General features: G+C 45.2%; 1 protein-coding gene across 1 annotated transcript in view; it reads left to right on the forward strand.

The window, feature by feature from the left end:
• Nucleotides 1-21,858, forward strand: part of LOC125926157 (multidrug and toxin extrusion protein 2-like) — a 52,598-nt gene that overhangs the window by 24,886 nt on the left and 5,854 nt on the right. The window contains exons 8-13 of the mRNA XM_049635350.1: nt 1,993-2,106; nt 3,010-3,077; nt 12,200-12,308; nt 12,878-12,953; nt 17,483-17,552; nt 18,737-18,869. Of these exons, the coding sequence (XP_049491307.1) occupies nt 1,993-2,106; nt 3,010-3,077; nt 12,200-12,308; nt 12,878-12,953; nt 17,483-17,552; nt 18,737-18,869 (570 nt within the window). The remainder of the gene's footprint in view (nt 1-1,992; nt 2,107-3,009; nt 3,078-12,199; nt 12,309-12,877; nt 12,954-17,482; nt 17,553-18,736; nt 18,870-21,858) is intronic.

The following is a 21,858-nucleotide window of genomic DNA, read 5'->3' on the forward strand; positions in this document are numbered from 1 at the left end:
CCGTCCCCTGGCAACCACTGTTCCATCACTGGTTTTCTGTCTCTAAGTTCGGCTTCCTTAGATACCTCCTCTAGGTGGAATCATACAGTGTTGGTCTTTCTGGGTCTTCGCTTAGTGTCTTCGGGTTTGATTCACGTTGTAGCATTGTGTCAGAATCTCCTTCCTTTTTAAGAGTGACGAATACTCCGTTGTGTGTGTGGACCACATACCGCTTATCCATTCATCCCTTAATGAGCATGTGGACTCTCCTTCCACCTCTTGGGTGTTGGGAATGATGATGCTCTGAACATGGGTGTGCAGGTAGCTCTTGGAGAACGTGCTTTCAGTTCTTTTTCTGTATGCTCAGCAGTGGTATTGCTGGACCCTGTGATACTTCTTAATTTTTTGAGGAACCACCATACTTTATTTCCATAGCGGCCGTACCATTTTACGTGCCCAGCAGCACGGCACGCGGGTTGCAATCTATCCACATTCTCACCAGCATGTGTTATTTTCCTTTTCTTTTCTTTTTTTTTTTTTTTTTTAAATTTTTTTTAACGTTTATTTATTTTTGAGACAGAGAGAGACAGAGCATGAACAGGGGAGGGGCAGAGAGAGAGGGAGACACAGAATCTGAAACAGGCTCCAGGCTCTGGGCTCGAACTCACAGACCATGAGATCGTGACCTGAGCCGAAGTCGGACGCTCAACCGACCACGCCACCCAGGTGCCCCTTTCCTTTTCTTTTTTAAAGCAGCCATTCTAATGGGTGTGAGATACCATCTAACTGTGATTTTGATTTGCATTTCCTTATTGATTAGTGAGGTTGAGCATTTTTTTTCATGTGCTGGTGGCTGTTTGTAGATCTTTGGAGAAATGTCTATTCAAGGCCTTTGCTCATTTGTTTAAATCATTAAAAAATTGTAACGTTTACCTGTTTATCTTGAGAGAGAGTGCCTGCATGCACATGTGTGCAAGTGGGAGAGGAGCAGAGAGAGAGAGGGAGAGAGGGAATCCTAAGCAGGCTCCGTACCGTCAGCACAGAGCCCAACGTGGGGCTGCGAGATCGTGACCTGAGCCGACATCAAGCGTCATCCAGATGTTCAATCGACAGAGCCACCCAGACGTCCGGGTTGTTTTATTGTAGTTCTTTAGATATTCTGGTTATGATATCCAGATATCCTTATCCGATACATGATTTGGAAATATTTTCTCCCATTCCGTGGGTTGCCAGACTCTGCTCTGTTGATGGTGTCCTTTGGTGCACAGAAATTTTCAATTTTGATGTAGCTGAAAAGATCTGTTTTTACGTTAGTTACCTGTGAGCAGTATAATGTCAGATCTCGCCGTGTTGCTTTAAAATTTTTTTTTTTAACGTTTATTTATTTTTGAGACAGAGACAGAGCGTGAACAGGGGAGGGTCAGAGAGAGAGGGAGACACAGAATCTGAAACAGGCTCCAGGCTCTGAGCTGTCAGCACAGAGCCCGACGCGGGGCTCGAACTCACAGACCGTGAGATCATGACCTGAGCTGAAGTCGGACGCTTAACCGACTGAGCCACCCAGGCGCCCCATCGCCGTGTTGCTTTATATACACCTGGTGTTCTGCTTTTAACAGTAATACGCATCGATCATAATTTACTTCTCTAGTTTCCCAGCGACGATCTCCGTGATGCCCCCACCATCCCACAACCACAGCCTGCCTCAGTGAATATCTTCCGTGTGTTCCTATGGAGCTCTATGGGAGGGTCTCTGCCATTGGTACCCAGGAGTGAAATGTGCGGGTGGCAGGGCATACGCGTGCCTCAGTCTCACTAAGTGTTGCCAGCTCTGTCCCCACCATCTCAGACTCCAGTCTTGTTTGACATCTTTAAAATACATTCTTTTTCTGGAGACCTCTGCTTCCTCCCAGTCTCTGGCCCTTTGCAGGAGGCAGCCATGGAAAGTAGAATTGTTGGCGTCAGAGACTGTTCAACGAAAAGTAAAAGCTGTTTTCTCTCTCCCCTGTTCTCTAGGGTGGACTTGGGACTGTTTCCAAGAATGGGGCTCCTACATCCAGCTGGCTGTCCCCAGTATGTTCATGGTGTGCATTGAGTGGTGGACCTTTGAGATCGGAACCTTCCTTGCAGGTTGGTCAATGGTTCAGCGGAAATCTGAGAACAGCCTGGCGGATCTTGTCTCCACACCTCAAGAGACATAAGTCTTACTGCTCCTCCCTTTCCATTCCGCCGAGCTCTCGTGGGAGTTTTCAGCGTAGAATAAAATCCTTGCCCAACCGTAAGCATATTCGAGTTCAGTGGGCCTTTAGCTCTGCCTCACTGCCCTTCACTTTATAGATTCAGCGAGGGAGGTCATGGTTAAGAAGTGTGCCAAGGTCACGGAGAGGGACAACTGAAACCTGAATCTGGGTCTCGTGACTCTCTCAGACCTTCTGCTTCAGCTGACTTTTGCTGGGCAGCATGCAGATTTTTAATCCATTTACAGAGGGACTGATTTGGCTCTGCTTTAGACGTGATCTTTGTTTCTATCAGAGCTGTGATAATTTTGGTCCTAGGTGTTCCCTGTAGCCATCTTACTGCCAGGAAAGTAATAGAGAACATAATAGAGACAGGATGACACTGATTGGTGTTAAAGGCTCTGGAGACACTTGAATACTCCAGCTCCCACCACATCAGAGTTCCTCCGTCTGCCTTCCCACCCCCCACATTGTGACCCCGCGTCTGCCCGAGGAATGACCTGCAACTCTAGGAGCCTCGTTTTCTACTTTAAACCTGATGTTTTGTTCCTTGGTGGATACAGACTTGTAGAGTGAACCTGTCCCATGTCGTAGCCGTCTTAGTTCTTGGAAGCTTCCTGGGAGTGGACACCTGGGGTTCTCCTCCGCACAGATCATGAATTCTACCATTGGCTTTTGCTCCTGGTGGCGATCCTGGCTTCTTTTAAGTTAAGACACGTTCTGCTTTCACAAGGAAAACGTTTGCTTTGATCCACTTTCTGAGATGTGTTTTGTGTGTGTCTGTCCAACATTTCAGGACTGATTAGCGTGACAGAGCTCGGGGCCCAGGCCATCATTTACGAACTGGCCTCTGTAGCCTACATGGTAAGAACCGTTGAGGTGAGACCCAACACCTTCTCTGCACAAACTCTGCTGGGCTGTTGGCATTGCGTTCACTCGACACCCCCCGCCCCCCCCACAGGCCGCGCACTGGGGAGAGAGGAGAGCCAGACAGCAGGAGAGAGAGCACACGGGAGGGAGCGTGGATTTTGGAGCCAGACACTGGGTTTGAGTCTTGCCATGCTGTTCCCAGCTGTGCGACTGTGAGCTCATTACTTAACCTCTCTGAGCTTCCGTTTTGTCATGTACAAAATGGGGAAGAAATGCTTCCACCGAGTGAAGGTAGAATATGATAACGTGTTAAAGCACTTGACGCAACGCCTGGCACGTTTACGCCACAGATAAGGAATCGGTGGTGCTGGGATATGATGGAGAGCGAGATGGGGATGTCCCCTGCCCTCTCGTGGCCTGTGGTCTGGTGGGGAGACAGAGACAAACAAGTAAACCGGTAAACGAGAGCATGACCGACACAGATGACGCGTAACCATAGAAGCAGCAATAAAAGTCTGAGGTGCGTAAAACCAGAGCTGTGTGCTTTCAGGCGGGGTCGTCAGAAACAGTCCTCCTGAGTTGCTGGTTAAGCTGAGACTTGAAAGGGGAGAGGAGCCGGCCCAGGGAACCCGAGCGTGAGAACTGACTGCGGAGCCTGAGCAGAGGCTCCGGGATGGAAAAGAGCATGTGGCGTGTTCAGGGGCCCCAGACAGGAACCTGGCTGACGGGGTTGGTGAGGAAAGAAGAGTGACGTGTAGAAGCCGGCTTAGGGGAGGACAGGTGTCTGGGGGTCTGGAAGGAGGCTGTTCGAATCATCTGGGTGAGCACCTAGGAGCCCGCTGGTGGGCGAGGAGAAAAGTGGGTGAGTTAGTTGTGCGGGAGGGCAGAGGTGACAGGACCTGGCCGGGGTTTGGGTGCGGGACGCAAGGCAATGAATAGGGAGAATCACAAACGACCCCAGAGTCTCCAGCTTGAAGAACCGCTTGAAGAGGATGCCTCTGCCTCTTGATACTTGAATATTCCAAACCCGTACAAATCGTCCCTTTGTTTTGTTTCTTATTATTTTTTTTTTTATTATTTACCTTGAAATGTTCATTTTGAGAGAGAAAGAGCATGAGCTGGGAGGGGCAAAAGAGAGAGAGAGAGAGAGAGAGAGAGAGAGAGACACTCCCAACCACGCTCCGTGCTGTCAGCACAGAGCCCAACACGGGGCTCGACTCCACAAACCATGAGATCATGACTTGAGCCTAAGTCAAGAGTCAGACGCTTAATCAACTGAGCCACCCAGGCGCCCCTGATTCTTATTTTTTTTTGAGACCAAGGGAGGCCATCTGGGCAGTGGGATTTTGGGGGTTTTTTTTCCTTTTTTTTTTTTTTTTTTAATCTTAAAAATGAAAACAAAAAGGTTTTTAGTGGGGATCGATGAAGTCGTTTAGGAATAAAAAGGAAGCATCTCCAGGAGCAAACCCCAGGATGTACAAGTCAGGAGGAGGACAACTCAGCCAAGAGGGAGGACAAGGCAGTGAGGAATGAAGAAAATCAAGAGAACACGTTGTAGAGAAAACGAGCTATGAAGGGTTCACCGAAGGAGTGACACAGTTGTACGGAGAGCCGCTAGGAGGTGGCGTAAGGCGAGGTTGGAAAGTGTCCCTTGGGTTTTGGGTCATTAGAGACCTTGGGTGGGGACCAAGAGCCGTATTCCAACACGTTGGCTTTCAAGGTTGGTGAAGGAGCAGAGGCTGCTGACGGAGACAGTTCCGTCTGGAGGTTTGGTAGTTGATGGTGGGAAATGATACCATCAAGGGAGGGTTTGGGTTTAGCTTCTGTTTTGAAATGGGGGCACTAGAGTTTATTTATAGATCTGTGGTCAACAGTACCTGTCTTCTAAATCTCTCGTCTTCCAAGTCTTCTCTGTTTCTACCTGCTCTGTCACAGGCTTCCTTTTGTTTTTATTTTTAGTTGAGGTAAAAACCACAAAAAGTAAAATTTACCATCTTAACCAATTTTAACTGTGCAATTTAGTAGCGTTAACGTTGTTGTTTGGGCGGCGCCCCGGGTGGCTCTGTTGGTTAAGTGGCGACTTCGCCTCAGGTCGTGATCTCACGGTTCGTGAGTTTGAGCCCCGCATCGGGGTCTGTGCTGATGGTGCAGAGCCTGCGTGGGATTCTCATTCTCTCCTCTCTCTCTCTCTCTCTCTCTCTCTCTGCCCTTCCCCCACTCATGCTTTCTCCCTCAAAATAAATAAACTTAAAAAAACATTGTGCAGCTGATCTCCAGAAACTTTTCGCCCTGTAAGATGGGAATGCTACCTATTAAACAGTTGCCTCTTTAATTGATTAACTCCTATAATTTAACACTCCTCCCTCAGCTGTTGGGAACCACTATTCCACTTTCTGTTTCTTGTCACAGGCGTCCCTCTGTTAGAGACAGTAAGGCAGTGATTCTTCATTATTCCTGTGGAAAAAACAAGTCCCCACAGGGGTGAGCCTACCGTAAAAATTATAAAATACAAAGAAATAATCTAGCATGGGCAAGAGCTTGCACAGATACAACAAACAGGAAAGTTAGAGTTCAGAACTTGAGATGATGGTGTAATAATGGAGGAGTAGAAAAGTATCATGGTTAAAGTCATGAAACCTAAAAGAAGGAGCTGAAACCAAAAGAACGTTATTTGGAGAAGAACCGAGTAAGATTTTTTAATTGACGAATTATAGCCATTCAAATGTAGTACTTGATAGGATCAGCAGATTAGTTAAAGCTGGAAAATAATGAACTTGAAGACCTATCTGGAAATTCCCAGAATAAAACAAAGACATGTAAATAGTTGGAATTAGATACATAGACCAATCTGTGCATATATGATCAAATGATTTTTAAGAAAGAGACCATTCAGCGGGGACAGGACAGTTTTTTCAGGAACGGATGCTGGGGAAACTGGACATCCACATGCAAAAGAATGAAGTTGCCCTCTTACCTCACACCATATACAAAAATTAACTCAAAGTGGATCAAAGACCTAATGTAAGCCCTAAGCAATAAAACTTCTAGAAAAAGACAGAAGGCCAGAGCTTCACGACATTGGATTTGGCAATGATTTCTTGCGTGTGACACCAAAGGCACAGGCAATGAAAGAAAAAATAGACAAGCTGGACTCGATGAATGAAAAATTCTGTGCATCCAAAGGCCATATTCACCGAATAAAAAGGTAGCCCACAATGGGAGAAAATACTTGCGAATACTGTGGGATAAGGGATTAGTATCCAAAATCTAGAGAGAACTAAAACTCAGTAGCAAAAAACCAAACTGGATTAAAAAATGGGCAGAGGACTTGAATAGATTTTTTTCCCAAGGAAGATCTACAGATGGACAATAAGCACGTGAAAAGATACTCAGCATCACTGATCATTAGGAAATAATTGACAAAACAACTACATTGAGATGCCACCTTATACACGTTAGAATGGCTACTATTCCAAAAACCCAAACACAGAAGATAACAAGGGTTGGTGGGAATGTAAAATGGTACAGCTACTATGGAAAGAAATGCGGTGGTCGTTCAAAAAATTAAAAATAACGGTGTCATGTGCTGAGGCAGTGTCCCTTTGGGGTAGACCTAATAAAAAGAACTGAAAACAAGATCTCCAAGATACCTGCACACCTGTGTTCGCGACAGCGTTACGCACAATGGCTAAAAGGTGGAAGCTGCCCACATGCCCCTCGACGAATGAATGAAGAAGCAGAATGTGATAAACACATTCAGTGGAATATTACTCAGCCTTAAAAAGGAAGGAGATTCTGATATAGGCTACCAAATGGATGAGCCTTGGGACAATATGCTAAGTGAAATAAGCCAGTCCCCAAAACATGTACAGGCATATACCTCAGACGCATTGCAGGTTTGGTTCCAGACCACAACCACAAAGTGAATATTGCAATAAAGTCAACAAGATAAAGTTTTTTGGTTCCACGGTACATATAAAAGTTCTGTTTACGTTACACTATAGTCTAAGCGTGCAACAGCATCTGTCTAAAAGATGTCCATGTCCTAGTTAAAAATACTTCATTGCTCAAGAAAACTAACCATCCTCTGAGCTTTCAGCCAGTGGCAATCTTGGGACAAGGGTCTTGCCTCAGTGTTGACGGCTGCTGACCAGGGTGGTGGTTGCTGAAGGTTGGGGTGGCTCTGGCAATTGTTAAAAATAAGACAACCATGAAGTATGCTGCGTTGACCGGCGCTTCCTTTCGTGAACGGTTTCTCTGTAGCCTGTGATGCTGATTGATAGCATTTGACCCACAGCAGAACTTCTTTCAAAATTGGGAGTCAGTCTTCTCAAACCCTGCTGCTGTTTTTGTCAACTACGTTCATGTAATATTCTAAATGCTTTGTTGTCATTTCGACAATCTTCATGGCATCTTCACCAGGAGTAGATTTCCATCACAAGAAACCACCTCCTTGGGGCGCCTGCGTGGCTCAGTCAGTTAAGCGTCTGACTTCGGCTCAGGTCATGATCTCACTGCTCACGGGTTCAAGCCCCGCGTCAGGCTCTGTGCCGATAGCTCAGAGCCTGGAGCCTGCTTCGGCTTCTGTGTCTCCCTGTCTCTCTTTGCCCCTCCCCTGCTCATGCTCTATCTCTCTTCTTTCTCTCTCTCAAATATAAAATAAAACATAAAAAAACTAAAAAAAAAAAAAGAAAAAAGAAACCACTTCCTTTGTTCATTCATAAGAAGCAACTCTTATCCATTCAAGGTTTGTCATGAGGTTGCAACCGTTCAGTCACGTGTTCAGGCTCCACTTCTAATTCCAGTTCTCTCGCTGTTTCCACCACATCTGTGGTTACTTCCTTCACTGAGGTCTTGAACCCCTCAAAGTCATCCATGAAGGTTGGAATCAACTTCTTCCAAACTCCTGCTCGTGTTGATATTTTGATCTCTTCTCCTGAATGATGGATCCTTTCCAGGTTTTCAGTTTACTTTACCCACATCACTGTCTATGGCAAATACAGTCTTAACGGCACGTAGCTCTTAAATAGTTAAGACTTGAAAGTTAAAGTTTGGTCCACAGACTCCAAAATGGATGTTGTGTTGGCAGGCCCGAAAACGGCATTAATCTCATTGTACATCTCCGTAAGAGCTCTTGGGTGACCAGGTGCGTTGTCAATGAGCAGTGGTGTTTTTGAAAAGAATATTTTTCTGAGCAACAGGTCTCAACAGTGGGGTTTAAATATTCAGTAAACCATGTTAAGAATAATTGTGCTGTCATCTAGGCTTTCATCTAGGCTTTCTTGTTCCATTGATAGGTAAAGCACAGGCCGAGTAGATTTAGCACAATTCTTCAGGGTCCCAGGATTTTCAGAATGCTAAGTGAGCATTGGCTTTGACTTAAAGCCACCAGCTTCATTAGCCCCTAACGAGAGTCAGCCAGTCCTTTGAAGCTTTGAAGGCAGACATTGATTTCTCTCCAGCTATGAAAGTCCTGGGTGGCATCTTCCAACATAAGGCTGTTTTGTGTGCGTTGAAAAGCTGCTGTTGAGTGTGGCCACCTTCATGAGTCATCTTAGCTCGATCTTCTGGATAACCTGCCGCAGCATCAACACTTGACATTTCACCTCTCACGTTTACATTATGGAGATGGCTTCTTTCCTTAAACCTCCCAAACCAACCCCTGCTAGCTTCAGACTCTCCTTCCGCACTTCCTCACCTCTCTCAACCTTTACAGAATTGAAAAGAATCAGCCTTGCTCTGGATTAGGCTTTGACTTCAGGGAACCTTGGGGCTGGTTTGACCTTCTGTCCAGACCACTGATCCTTTCTCCACATCAGCAATAAGGCTTCACTGGACTAGCACTTTTCCTTTCCCTCGAGAACTTTTCCTTTGCGTTCACAACTTGGCCAACTGGTGCAAGAGGCCGAGCTTTCAGCCTGTCTCCGTTTCTGAGATGCCTTCCTCGCTAAGTTCAGTCGTTTCTGGCTTTTGGTGTCAAGTGAGAGATGTAAGACGTCCTTTCCCTTGAACACATAGAGGCCATCGTAGGGTTATTTCTTGGTCTAATTTTAATATTGTTGTGTCTCAGGGAAGGGGGAGGCCTGAGGAGAGGGAGAAAGGTGGGGGAACAGCTGGTTGGTGGAACAGTCAGAACACGCATAGCATTTATCAGTTAAGTTTGCGGTCTTAAACGGGCTTCGTGAACGAAGTCTACAGTTCGTTTGATCTCATTTTTTGTTCACTTTATTACATTTCCTTTAAAAACTATTTGGGTTAAATAGTCGAAGAACTTTTTCCTAAGACTATATGGAAGGTAAGCTGTGAGCCATGCACATACGAAAGAGCCTTTATTTTTCCCATACACCTGTTCAGTAATCTGAGTGTAGAATTCTAGCTTCAAAACAATCTTTCCTCAGAATTTTTTTTTTTTTTTTTTTTTTTTTTTTGGGACAGAGAGAGACAGAGCATGAACGGGGGAGGGGCAGAGAGAGAGGGAGACACAGAATCGGAAACAGGCTCCAAGCCATCAGCCCAGAGCCTGACGCGGGGCTCGAACTCACGGACCGCGAGATCGTGACCTGGCTGAAGTCGGACGCTTAACCGACTGCGCCACCCAGGCGCCCCTCCTCAGAATTTTTAAAGCCTTGCTCTATGTTCATCTGGCATTGAGTTACTAATGTGAAATTTGATCTTAATCTGGTTCTTGTTCCTTTGTGACAACGTGGGTTTTCTCTTCGAAAGTTTTAGCATTTATTTCTTTGTCCGTGTAGTTGTGACATTTTTCAAGTGTGGGTTGCTCTGCAGGTACTTCTTTACTTACCCTGCTCATTAGCACTTGGTACATACCCTTTCAGAACGAAGGCTTTTGCTTTCCTCAACTCTGAGAAGTTTTAAAACTATTATTCTTTCTCCCTTTCTGTACCTTTTTTCTGTTCTCTCTTTTCAATTGCCTATTGGGTGGAGGTTGATCTCCAGTATTGAACTTGGTTTTTCTTCATCCACTAAGAAACGTGGCGCCAGAGGGGCTCAGATGGTTGAGCATCCAACCCTTGATTTCGGCTCAGGTCATGATCCCAGGGTTGTGGGATTGAGCCCCCCCCACCCCCACCCCCGTCTTGGGCTCCATGCTGAGCATGGAATCTGCTTAAGATTCTCTCTCTGCCCCCTCCCCTGCTTGCACGCTCTCCAAAACAAAAAGAAAATCTCTTTGTCTTTTTGTAATTAAATTTTTTGGTTGGTTTTTAGTTTCCAAGAACCCCTTCTTTTTCTCTTACAGTCCCTTCTTCATGGGAACCTGTTCCTTTTTTTTTTTTTTTTTTTTCTTTTCTGCTGTGTTATCTTTTAAATATCTTTGGATACGAAGTGGAACCTTCAAACATTCTCTTCTGTTCTCTGAGTCACCTCATTTGTTTCCTCTGAAGTCAGTTGGTCTCTTATTTATCTTGGTCTCTTTTGCAGGTATGTTCTTTGGTTTTCCTCAAAGATCTGGTGATCTTTATTGTACTTACGAAAGAGTGACTACGTTTAAGAAAGAGCGAATACTTTGATTGGTAAAATAAACGGCTGGCGTGGCTTTTCTGATCTTGTTATTTGGGGATGTTTCTCTAACAGACCTCTCCCCTGAATGGGAAGGACCGGTAGGGAGCCGAGTCCAGAGGTGTCTCTGTCATGTGGCATCTTCATTTTAGGGTTTGTGGGCAAGGAGCAGGGAGCAGGCAGTCTGACCTCCCCTCCCATGTCCCACCTGTCCCCAGGACACCACAAGAAGGGCTTGGTTCTGAGGTGCTCACACCATGCAGGGAGCTCTCCCACTTTGCTTTTCTACCTTTAGCCTAGTCCTTCTGTGTTCAGTGGGGCTGGGAGGGAGGACCAGGTAGGCGATGGGGTCTGGCTGTGCTGTTCGTAGTGGATCTGATCTCCCCGAGTACCGCTCACCAGCGCCTCGCTGATGGACCTGAAGCCTCCAGCCTCCTGATGCTGCACTGAGAACAGCTAGCAGGATGTGGCCTCCGCCTGTCTGTATTCTGGACTGTGGTTTTCTGTGGTTCTTCCCCGGGGTGATGACATCACTTCCCCTCTTCCAGAAGCCAGTGTGCTCTCGTCTTCTCAGTGATGTGTGAATGAACTTCTTTTCTGTGCAGCATCTTGACTGATGTTTTAATGGTGTTTGGGAGGGAAGAGAGTTAAGCCTGTGAGCTAGTTGTCCATCTTGAACCAGAAGACAATTAGGTATATACTCTGGGCATGCAAGTCTTACAATGTTTTACAGAGTCCGTCCGTGGTTTCTCAAGTTCTTAACCGAGTGTGTATTTTACCAACTCAGGCTAGTTCTCAAAACAGTAATAAGTTAGAGGTGGTCGGGAGGATGCTGTTTCTGGTAGGAATGAGAAGGTAAAGCCGGTGTATAAATTGTCGGCAGACATGACAGCGAAAACCAGAGTTTTCTATACAACCCATGTTATTCGAACAGCTCCCGAGAGCAGCACTGTATTTATTACAGGATAATGACAGGAGGTCAAGAGCACGGCTTCGGAGATTGACTAATGGTCTGTGTAAGAGCAAGGAAGCTTATAGCTTCGGATTTCCATAATGAATGATGAAAAATGAGATTTTGGGGACACATTTCAGTGTCCTGGATAATTAGAAGTATGGAATGTTGGACACAGTGGAGTTAATGGAGTCAGATTTCATCAGCGTTCATCAGGTTCTTACACTATGCCAGGCTTTGAGCTAAGTGCTTTTCCGTTTATTTTTTACAAATTATCTCTGTATTTATAATGCATTAAATCTTACCTCGTGGAATGCAGCTAGATTGAATTAAGTCTCAATGGTACGTGTCTGGCCAGTGAAGGAGGTGCTATGCCCTGAAATCCCACTGCGTTAAGAGATTCTGCCCTGATGGATGTGATACAGGTAGCAGTCAGGGCAGCCATTATCCTTGTTTAGGAACGAAGAGGTTGGGTGTGAGCGGGACTGAGCGATTGGATTGTGGTCACACAGCTCAGCTGTAATAGAACCAGTTCGAGAACACGGACGATCGTCTCTGTCTAGGGTTCTCGCGTGGTTGGACCCTAGGGCACTAGCATTCTTGCAGGCCCTCTGACTTCTTACGATCTGTGATTGTTGGTTCTCAGGTGCCCCTTGGCTTTGGTGTGGCGGCCAGTGTCCGAGTGGGCAATGCTCTGGGGGCAGGGAATGCCGAGCAGGCTCGGGACTCCAGCATCACCGTTCTCCTGTGTGCGGGTGAGTTGAAGCAGGTCCGCTCTCTGGCGTCCATACTGATTTTTGTCTGATAGGTTACGGTACACGTTTCGGAGTTTCTCTGGGGAATGGATTTATATATAATAAATTCTAGCCTCAGCTAGAATATTCTTTAAGCCCTTTTCAGGTCACTCAGCAAAATGAAACTTCTAATGGTGATTTTCCGTTACCGGGCACCAATGAAATGGTACACTCGGTAAGACTGAAAAGTCTTCAGATTGTTATCACACGCGGGCTTGTTTTCTGGCCAAAGCCCGTATGACTGAGTCTCCGCATCCCCGGACCGCTGCCTCTTCGAGCAGTTTTAACGTTTTGGAATCTGAGCAGTTAGAGAAGATTCTGACCGTATAGACATCTCACCGAGCATCTTTTTCTATGAATGTGCCTTCGACGAAGGAGTGAGAATCAGGACTTCCTTGCTGTTTTCAAGAGACAGTAATAAACACTTGTAATTGGGACATTTCTGAAATCATTGACGCCAGTCTCTCCTGAGACTGGATTTATTACTTGGGAGAACTGTCACTTCCCGCTGCTGCTTCTCTATTTTCCAGGTGTCTGCGCTCTCGTAGTGGGCATCGTACTCTCAGCGATGAAGGATGTGATTGCCTATGTGTTTACCAGTGGCAAGTATGTACCCATCTTCTAGAACGATGTTTTCCGTTTTATGCTTTCTTTTTTCACTGTGCTTTTCTGGTTCGAAGAGGTGAGTAGTATCTTGCTTCACGGGAAGTAGGGCAGCCAGCAATGAGAACCCCGGTCATTGGAATGAAATTGGACGAAGGAAGCCCATGGGCGCTGTCCCCGTTCCTCCAGTACCCAGTTCGTTCATTTATCGAACCCCAGCGGCATTTCTCTCGTGCTCAATGCAGGTTCTGCTCAGAAATACCTAGAAAAAGCACATGGCATGTCCTCGTCCCCAGAAAGGCACGTCCCAGTCCAGAGCATGCTGACAGCATGATGCCTGAGTCAAAAGGGCAGACTTTATATAAAGCACTGACTCAGTCTTAGGTTGAATTTTATTGCATTTTCTGTAACTCTATGTTTGCATAGTTATTTAGATATAATGAAGTGTCTTTTGAATAAACCAGATCCTTTTTATGAAAAGGTTTCGGTGATTTGCGCTGTTTGCCTCAGATTACTTTCAAAAAGAAATTCAGTTGAGGGGCACCTGGGTGGCTCAGTCGGTTGAGCGTCCGACTCTTGATTTCAGCTCAGGTCACGATCTCACGGTTCAGGAGTTGGAGCCCCTTGTCGGGCTCTGTGCTGACAGCTCAGAGCCTGGAGCCTGCTTCCGATTCTGTGTCTCCCTCTCTCTCTGCCCCTCCCCGACTTGCGCTCTCTCTCTCTCTCTCTCTCTTTCTCTCTCTCTCAAAGATAAACATTAGAAAAAATTTTTTAAGTAGCTGATTTAAGGATTTTTCTTGCTCCAAAGTCTGGGCACCCTCAGAGATTAGTCTTATTAATTGCTTTGCTCCCTCCGTACAGGTGCCATACATCCTTGTTTCTTTACATGACTCATATTTTTGGTTGAAAACCGGACATTTTTTACATCGTAATGTGGCAATTCTGGAAATCAGAACCGCCCCCATCCCCCAAGGTCTTTTGTTGCCGCTTGCTGGCTTAGTGGCTTTTATGAACTAATTTGGTGAAGTCTGTATTTTTTGTCCGGTGTGGCCACTAAAGTCTCTGTTGCATTAGCTTGCTGATCGGCTAATTACTGGACCAAATTTCCTTAGCCAAATGCATCCCACTTACCTCCCACTCTGCGGAGGGGCTCTCCGTGCGTGTATCAGGGTAGCCTTCAGCACTCGGCCAGGCAGTTTACAGCTTGGCCTTCGCCCTCATTTCCTGCCTGTGCGGAGCCTCAAGTTCAGCCAGAGGTGAGAGCTTAGGCCCTCTCCGGTCTTTCTTGAGCACATACCCAGTCATATGCCTGCGTGTGGCCTTTTAGATTCCCAGGGACGTGTCAGAGCTTTGAAGCCCCTATGGATGTCTCCTTGCCCAGCCTTTCCTGCCGAGCTTGTCGGTTAGTCTTGTTTGTGCCAACTCTTATCCAGTGCTTCAGGCAGAAGCACCTAAAACATTTGCCTGCAGACATCTCTCAGAGGCCAGCTGGAGCACTGGCCAGGTTTGAGTCCAGAGAAATAAAGACAGCGTTTCAAGGGGAGTCTTTTGAGGAACAACCTGACAGGTGGTCTCTGTGCAAAATAATGGCTGTTCCTTGGGAATGAAGCTTTGAAAAGCTTCCGCTCCTTCTTCCTCCTCCGGTCCTGGAAATAGGGACTGTTACTTATCAAGGTTACTGCTGAGCTGGGAGCCGGGGATGGTACTCAGGTCAGTGGCAACACCACAGACGTCGCTGTTACTACCAAGACTCGGCAGCTTCCCTTGAGGAAGCACTCCCCAGGTCACTGCAAGCCGTTGGTTAATGTCTAGAATCCGAAAAAAATGGATTCTGACCATATTTGCCGGTTTCTGACAGTTTTCTTTTTTTCCCGCGAATGGGCCATGCCTTCTTTGTGTGCTTTGTAATTTTATGTTGAAATGACATTCTGAATATTGTAACACAATAGCTCTGGAGATTAGGTTCTCCTCCCTCCTCAGACATTGCTGTTCTGCATTTGTCCCGTTTGCTTAGTGATTTTTTCCAAACCATTCTTTTTTTGTTTTGTTTTTTGTTTTACAAAGACTATGTTGCTTGTCGTGTGTGGTGTCTGTTGTCTCCCCAGTGAGCCAGTGGCCCGGCAGATTTCCTCAAATGCCTTGATCCAATAAGAAAAGAACATTTTTAAAAAGTTCTGTCTCTCTCAATTATCTGACAGGCACTGCGTGGGAAGCGGCCTCTGTGCTGGGCCCGTAGTGAACCGCCAAGGAGATCAAAACCCACAACTCTGACTTTTGGAGCACGAGATCCTTATTGTCCAACATGCCACCAACTAGCCACACCAGGAGTGCAGGCAGCCATCCCTACACCTGCCTGCCATGGGACCAGGGGACAGGAAGCGGTAGCTAGTCTGTGAAACCCCAGGATTCATGGATACTTACTAGGCTCATTCTTCATGAAGCACTGCGTGCTTCAAGTTTTCAGCTCGACTCCAGAGTTGTGAAAATGGTTGATTTTGACATTTCTGGCCAGTTCAATCATTGTTTTGGTAAAAGGATTGATTCTTGGAGCTTCCTCCTCCATCAGCGTCCGTCATGTCACCTGGATATAGACTTTGCATGCTAATCTTTTTTTTTTTTTATATAATTTTTTAGATGTTTTTATTTTTGAAAGAGAGAGAGAAACAGAGCATGAGCTGGGAAGGGTCAGAGAGAGAGGGAGACACAGAATCCGAAGCAGGCTCCGGGCTCCGAGCTGTCAGCACAGAGCCCGACATGGGGCTCGAACCCCCAGATCGCGAGATCACAAGCTGAGCCGAAGTCGGACACTTAACTGACTGAGCCACCCAGACGCCCCCTAATCTGACTTTTAATCCATATTGTAGGTTAGTTTTTTTTTTTCCTGGAAATCTTCCAGATGTTATTTGTGTCTTTGCACATGCTTAGGCATAGGTGAATATTTTTTCTTTTATTTGGTGTGGCACTTTGTAGACTCAGTCCGAAGCGCTGAATTTTTCTTTAGCTCTGGGATATTTATATAAATGGTAGAACTTCTGGATGAATCTGACTTGTCTCTTCTCTCCTCCTCTGTGCTTGGGGTCATTTCTTCAACTTTACCTTTCAAATTGAGATTTAGTATTTTGCCATGTCTGTCTCATTATTCAGTCTTCAAACAGAATGTTTTCCTGTAACGGTCATATTTTTTCGTTTCATTTTTTCCCCCCCGATTTACTCCTTGTTCCTTGGATTCGGTGGTGGCTTTTGTGTCACCTGTTCTGCATGCTCATTTGGGTCTGTCCTTTTTGTGTGCGGGCTGTTGATTTTCTTCCGAGTCCGGTGAACACTGGGCTAATGTCTGTATTTGAATGAAAGACGATTTTGATTAGTAGGGATAGTATACCATGAGGCAACTTCACAGTCCTATGGATCTATTCCAGAGAGGTCTCTCCTCTGGTGAGAGGGCTGACTGCAGGCTTTGTCTGTATTGGTGGTACCTGTTGACCAGCAACCTTCCCCTTTAAGGCGAATGGGAGGGAAGCAGAAAACTTCCTTTGGGGAGAGTACGATAGCCTGTTTCATGTATTCCAACCACATTGGCTCCCTCTTTTTTGTTTTTGTTTTTCAAATGTGTATTTACTTTTGAGAGACAGAGCATGAGCAGGGAAGGGGCAGAGAGAGAGAGAGAGAGAGAGAGAGAGAGAGAGGGAGAGGGAGACGAAATCAGGAGCTCCAGGCTCAGAACTGTCAGCACAGAGCCCGACGCAGGGCTGGAACTCAAGCTCTGAGATCCTGACCTGAGCCAAAATCGGATGCTTAACCAACTGAGCCCCCCAGGCGCCCCCGTTGTGCAGGTCTTCAGACCCCTCCAGCTCTGCTGTGTCTCTCTCCAGAGTCCCAGTATCCCCACTGTCATCCCTCCCCAGACGGACCTTCTATCATATTCAGAGTTCAGAGGATCCATGAGGGGGCAAGTGTTTCCTGTGTGAACACTGGCCTTCACCTCCATCTTTGAGGAAGTGTCCCATTCACAGAGGAAGATTACCAGCCATAGGCTGAAACATTTTTTTTCCAACCTGCATGTTTTTATACTCGTAAGCAAAACTTTAAGAATTATCCTCTAGGGGAGCCTGGGTGGCTCAGTCGGTTAAGCGACCGACTTGGGTTCAGGTCATGATCTCGCGGTTCGTGGGGTTCGAGCCCCACGTCGGACTCTGTGCTGACGGCTCGGAGCCTGGAGCCTGATTCGGATTCTGTGCCTCCCTCTTTCTCTGCCCCTCCCCTGCTCACACCCTGTCTCTCTTTCCTTGAAAAATAAATAAACATTAAAAAAAAAAAAAAAGAATTATCCTCTATAGTGGCAGCCTAGGCCATGCCCCTTTTCTAACTAAGAAAATTTAGTGAGGTTTTATTGGGTACTCGTTTTGTCAAATAGAAAAGTTGTGTTTTCACTGAATTACTGATCCGTTAGTTAGGTTTGTCAGATCAGTAGTAATTAATATACTCCACTTAAATGTAATTTTGGGGTCACTGACCACTTTCTTTTCCTCCCACAGAGATATTATTTACCTTGTGAGCCAAGTGATGCCTATTTTTGCTCCCTTTCATCTATTTGATGCCCTTGCAGTGAGTACCTGGAGTGATTTTACCCCCACCTAATATGCATAGCAAGATTTGTTTTGCGTTTCTAGTTTTGAATTAAATATGCGATTTCATCCTTGAGAACAGAGAGTTCTTGCCACAAGCGTTCTTTTTTTTTTTTTTTTTTTTTTTTTAACATTATTTTTGAGAGACAGAGACAGAGCACTAGTCAGGGAGGGAGAGGGAGAGAGGAAGACACAGAATCCGAAGCCGGCTCCGAGCCGTCAGCACAGAGCCCGGCGCGGGGCTCGAACTCAACGAACCGTGAGATCATGACCTGAGCCAAGTCAGACGCTTAACCGACTGAGCCACCCAGGCGCCCCTTGCCGCAAGCATTCTTCACCGTTTGTGGGAAAGATGGGTGACGCTAGAGTATAACATCTCAAGGTAGAAGAGACCAGAGCTATCCAGCCTCCTCTTTATCTGGGGCCCGAATGCCCTGTGTGGCTCTTAGCCACATGAGCAGGCCCGTATCTACTGTATTGTCCATGGCAGGCCAGGCCACCTTCGAGTTGACCCTGACCACGAGAAAGCCTTTCTCTAGGCTGATCTTCTGTGGGTTTGTAGGAGTTTGAAGACCCTTCTGCTGTACCCTGGAATCACGCCTTGAGTCGTCTTCCCAATTTCAGCAGTTAGCCCTCATGACTTGATTTCTAGGTCCGTTTGCCATCTTTCTTTTTCCCCCAAGGAGTTTCTTCCGTTTTATTGTTACCAGTCTGAAGGTGTGATACCCGATTGAATACCAGCTGTGGTAAGAACAGTGTGGAAGAGAACGATGGTTGCCACCACTCTGACTCTGGGCATTTTTGAAGCCCATGGTCCCATTCCTGTTTTTCAGCCATGATATCAGACTAGTTTCTGCTGAGATTTCCATCAGTGAACCTTAAACTTTTTTTTTTTTTTAATCATACACTTACAAAATATTTTTAAGCAAAGATTTGAATAACATTACCTGTGGGTTTCTGATGAAAGCCGCTATAGCTTATTGTCATTAACGTAACTTTAGAAGCAAAACGTTTTTATCTCTTACGTAACGTGCAGTTCTTGTTTTGAGATAGAACTGTGTGATCACATCCAAACCTGGGATGTATTAATGTAATATTCCTCACGAACCTGACACGAGGGTAGGTACACGGCTGTAATGGTGGTCTTGGTATTCCTCTCTTCAGGGCACCTGTGGTGGAATCCTGCGAGGTACAGGAAAACAAAAGATCGGTGCTATCATGAACGCCATCGGTTATTACGTGTTTGGTTTTCCCATTGGAGTATCTCTGATGTTTGCTGCAAAACTTGGGATAATAGGTATGTTTTTGATTCCTCAGTGATTAACCTTGAATCTCATTTGTCATATTAAGATAAGCTGCTTGACATATAAATTAGCTGACCTAAGGGGCCCCTGGGTGGCTCAGGCGGTTCAACATCCCACTCTTGATTTCGGCTCAGGTCGTGATCTCACGGTTCGTGAGTTCGAGCCCCACATCGGGCTCCACGTTGGTGGTGTGGAACCTGCCTGAGATTCTCTCTCTCTGCCCTTCATGCTTTCTAGCTCTCTCTCTCTCTCTCTCGAAAATAAATAAACTTAAAAAAAAAAAATAGTTGACTGATAAGTAGCCCCTGTGGAATTGTTTTCTCTCAAAATAGTTACTCCTCTGCCTTCTCTGTACCAAAACCCTGGAAATGTAGTCTTAAAAAAAGTAGATATGATCTGTGTCCTCAGGATGAGACCAAGATTAAGTAATTTCACGGTAATTCCATTTGGATTCAGTACTGCAGGCGAGAAGAACTGGGTCCTGTGAGCACCTGTGAGTTCCCTCACTGGTTGGAGGGGACATCTGAGCCTTGACGGACTCGCCAGAACTGGCTTGCCCGAAGGTAGTAATGTGTTAGCCTCAGACCCGAGACATGATGAATTACCTAGATGAAGTGAACGCCATTTACTGAAAAACTGTTCTTTCCCCACTGAATGATCTTGGCACACTTGTCGAAAATTAGTTGGCCACGGACCCAGGAGTTTATTTCTGGACTCTGTTCCTCTTCACTGGTCTCTGTCTAAACCAGTACGACTCTCTTTTGGACTACTGTAGCTGTGTTTACTACAAAACTTACTGTTTTGAAATCAGGAAGTGTAAGCCTTGCAACCTTGTTCTTTTTTTAATTTTGTTTTGGCTATTTGGGGACCCTTGGAATATTCCATATAAATTTGAGGGTCAGGTTTTCCATTTTTTGCAAAAAGGCCATTAGAATTTTTATCAGGATTGCATTGAATCTACAGACTGCTTTGGAAAGAATATTGCAATCTTCAGTCCTCCAGTCCATGAACACAGGATTTCCATTTATTTAGGTCTTTAATTTCTTACAGCAACGTTTTGTAGTTTTCAATGTTTTTTGCTTCCTTGGTTAAATTTATTCCTAGATATTTTATTCTTTTGGATGCTATTGTGAATATAATTTTTTTATTGATATCTTAGAGAGAGCACAAGTAGGGGATAGGGGCAGAGGGAGAGAGAGAGAGAGAGAATGAGAATCTTAAGCAGGCACTGTGTGGAGCACGGAGGCAGGGCTCGATCCCATGACCCTTGGGATCATGACCTGAGCTGAAATCAAGAGTCAGACGCTCAGCTGACTGAGCAACCCAGGCGCCCCTAGAACTATTTTCTTAATTTCCTTTTCAGATTGTTCATTGATGGTTTTTTTTTTTTTAATTTTTTTTTTCAACGTTTTTTTTTTTTTTTTTTTTTTTTATTTTTGGGACAGAGAGAGACAGAGCATGAACGGGGGAGGGGCAGAGAGAGAGGGAGACACAGAATCGGAAACAGGCTCCAGGCTCCGAGCCATCAGCCCAGAGCCTGACGCGGGGCTCGAACTCACGGACCGTGAGATCGTGACCTGGCTGAAGTCGGACGCTTAACCGACTGCGCCACCCAGGCTCCCCTCATTGATGGTATTTTAAACCACAACTAATTTTGTGTGTTGACGATGTAAGTTTACTGAATTTATTAGCTGTAGTATTTTTGTGTGTGTGAATTAAAAAAAATGTTTCTAAGTTATTTATTTAGTTTTGAGAGAGAGAGAGAGAGAGAGGGAGCACACAAGCCAGGGAGGGGCAGAGAGAGAGATAGAGAGAGGGAGACAAGAATCTGAAGCAGGCTCCAGGCTCTGAGCTGTTAGCACAGAGCTGGATGCGGGGCTCAAACCCACAAACTGTGAGATCATGACCCGAGCCAAAGTCACAACTGACTGAGCCACCCAGGTGCCCCTGTGTATGGATTTTTAAAGATTTTCTATGTATTGAATCAAGTCATAATTAAATAATTTTACTCCTTTTCTAATTTTTAAATTTTACCTTTTTCATTGTGGTAAGTGTACTCTTTAATCACCATCACCTATTTCCCCCATCCCTCTAACTCACCTCCCCTTGGTAACCATCAACTTGTTCTCTATAATTAAGAATCTATTTCTTAGTTTATTTCTTTTTCTTTTTTCTTTGCTCACTTGTTTCATAACTTAAGTTCCACATGTGAGTGAGATCCTATATTTGTCTTAATCTGACTTATTTTGCTTAGCATTGTGCTCTCTAGCTCTGTCTATGCTGTTGCAAATGGCAAGATTTCATTCTTTTTAATGGCTGAATAATATTGCATTGTGTGTATATATATCACATGTTCTTTATCCGTCCATCTATTGATGGACACTGGGTTGCCTCCATATCTTCGCTGTTACAAATAATGCTGCAATAAACATAGGGGTGCATATATCTTTTTAAATTAGTGTTTTCGTTTTCTTTGGGTAGATACCCGGAAGTGAGATTGTTGGATCATAGGATAATTCTGTGTTTACTTTTTGGAGGAACCTTCGTACTGTTTCCCTGAGTGGCTGCACAGATTTGCATTCCCACCAGCAGTGCATGACGTTCCCTTTTCTCTACAGGCTCACCAAGTGACACTTTTATTTCTTGCCTTTTTTTTTTTTTTTTTTTTTTTTTAACTGTTTTTTTCTAGCCGTTTTGACTGGTGATGTCTCATGGTTTTGGTTTGCATTTTCCTGGTGATTAGTGACCTTTTCCTGTGTCTGTTGGCCATCTGTATGCCTTCTTTGGAAAAATGTCTACTCAGGTTCTCTGATCATTTTTTAACCAGATTTTTTTTTTTCCTGGTGTTGAGTTACAGAAGTTCTTTATATTTTTTTGGTATTACCCCCTTACCAGATACATCATTTGCAAATATTTTTTCCCGTTTGGTAGATTGCCTTTGTGGTTTTTGATGGGCTCTTTTGCTGTGCTAATAAAGCTTTT

Source organism: Panthera uncia, chromosome E1, assembly GCF_023721935.1.
Source record: "Panthera uncia isolate 11264 chromosome E1, Puncia_PCG_1.0, whole genome shotgun sequence".
NCBI lineage: Eukaryota > Metazoa > Chordata > Mammalia > Carnivora > Felidae > Panthera > Panthera uncia.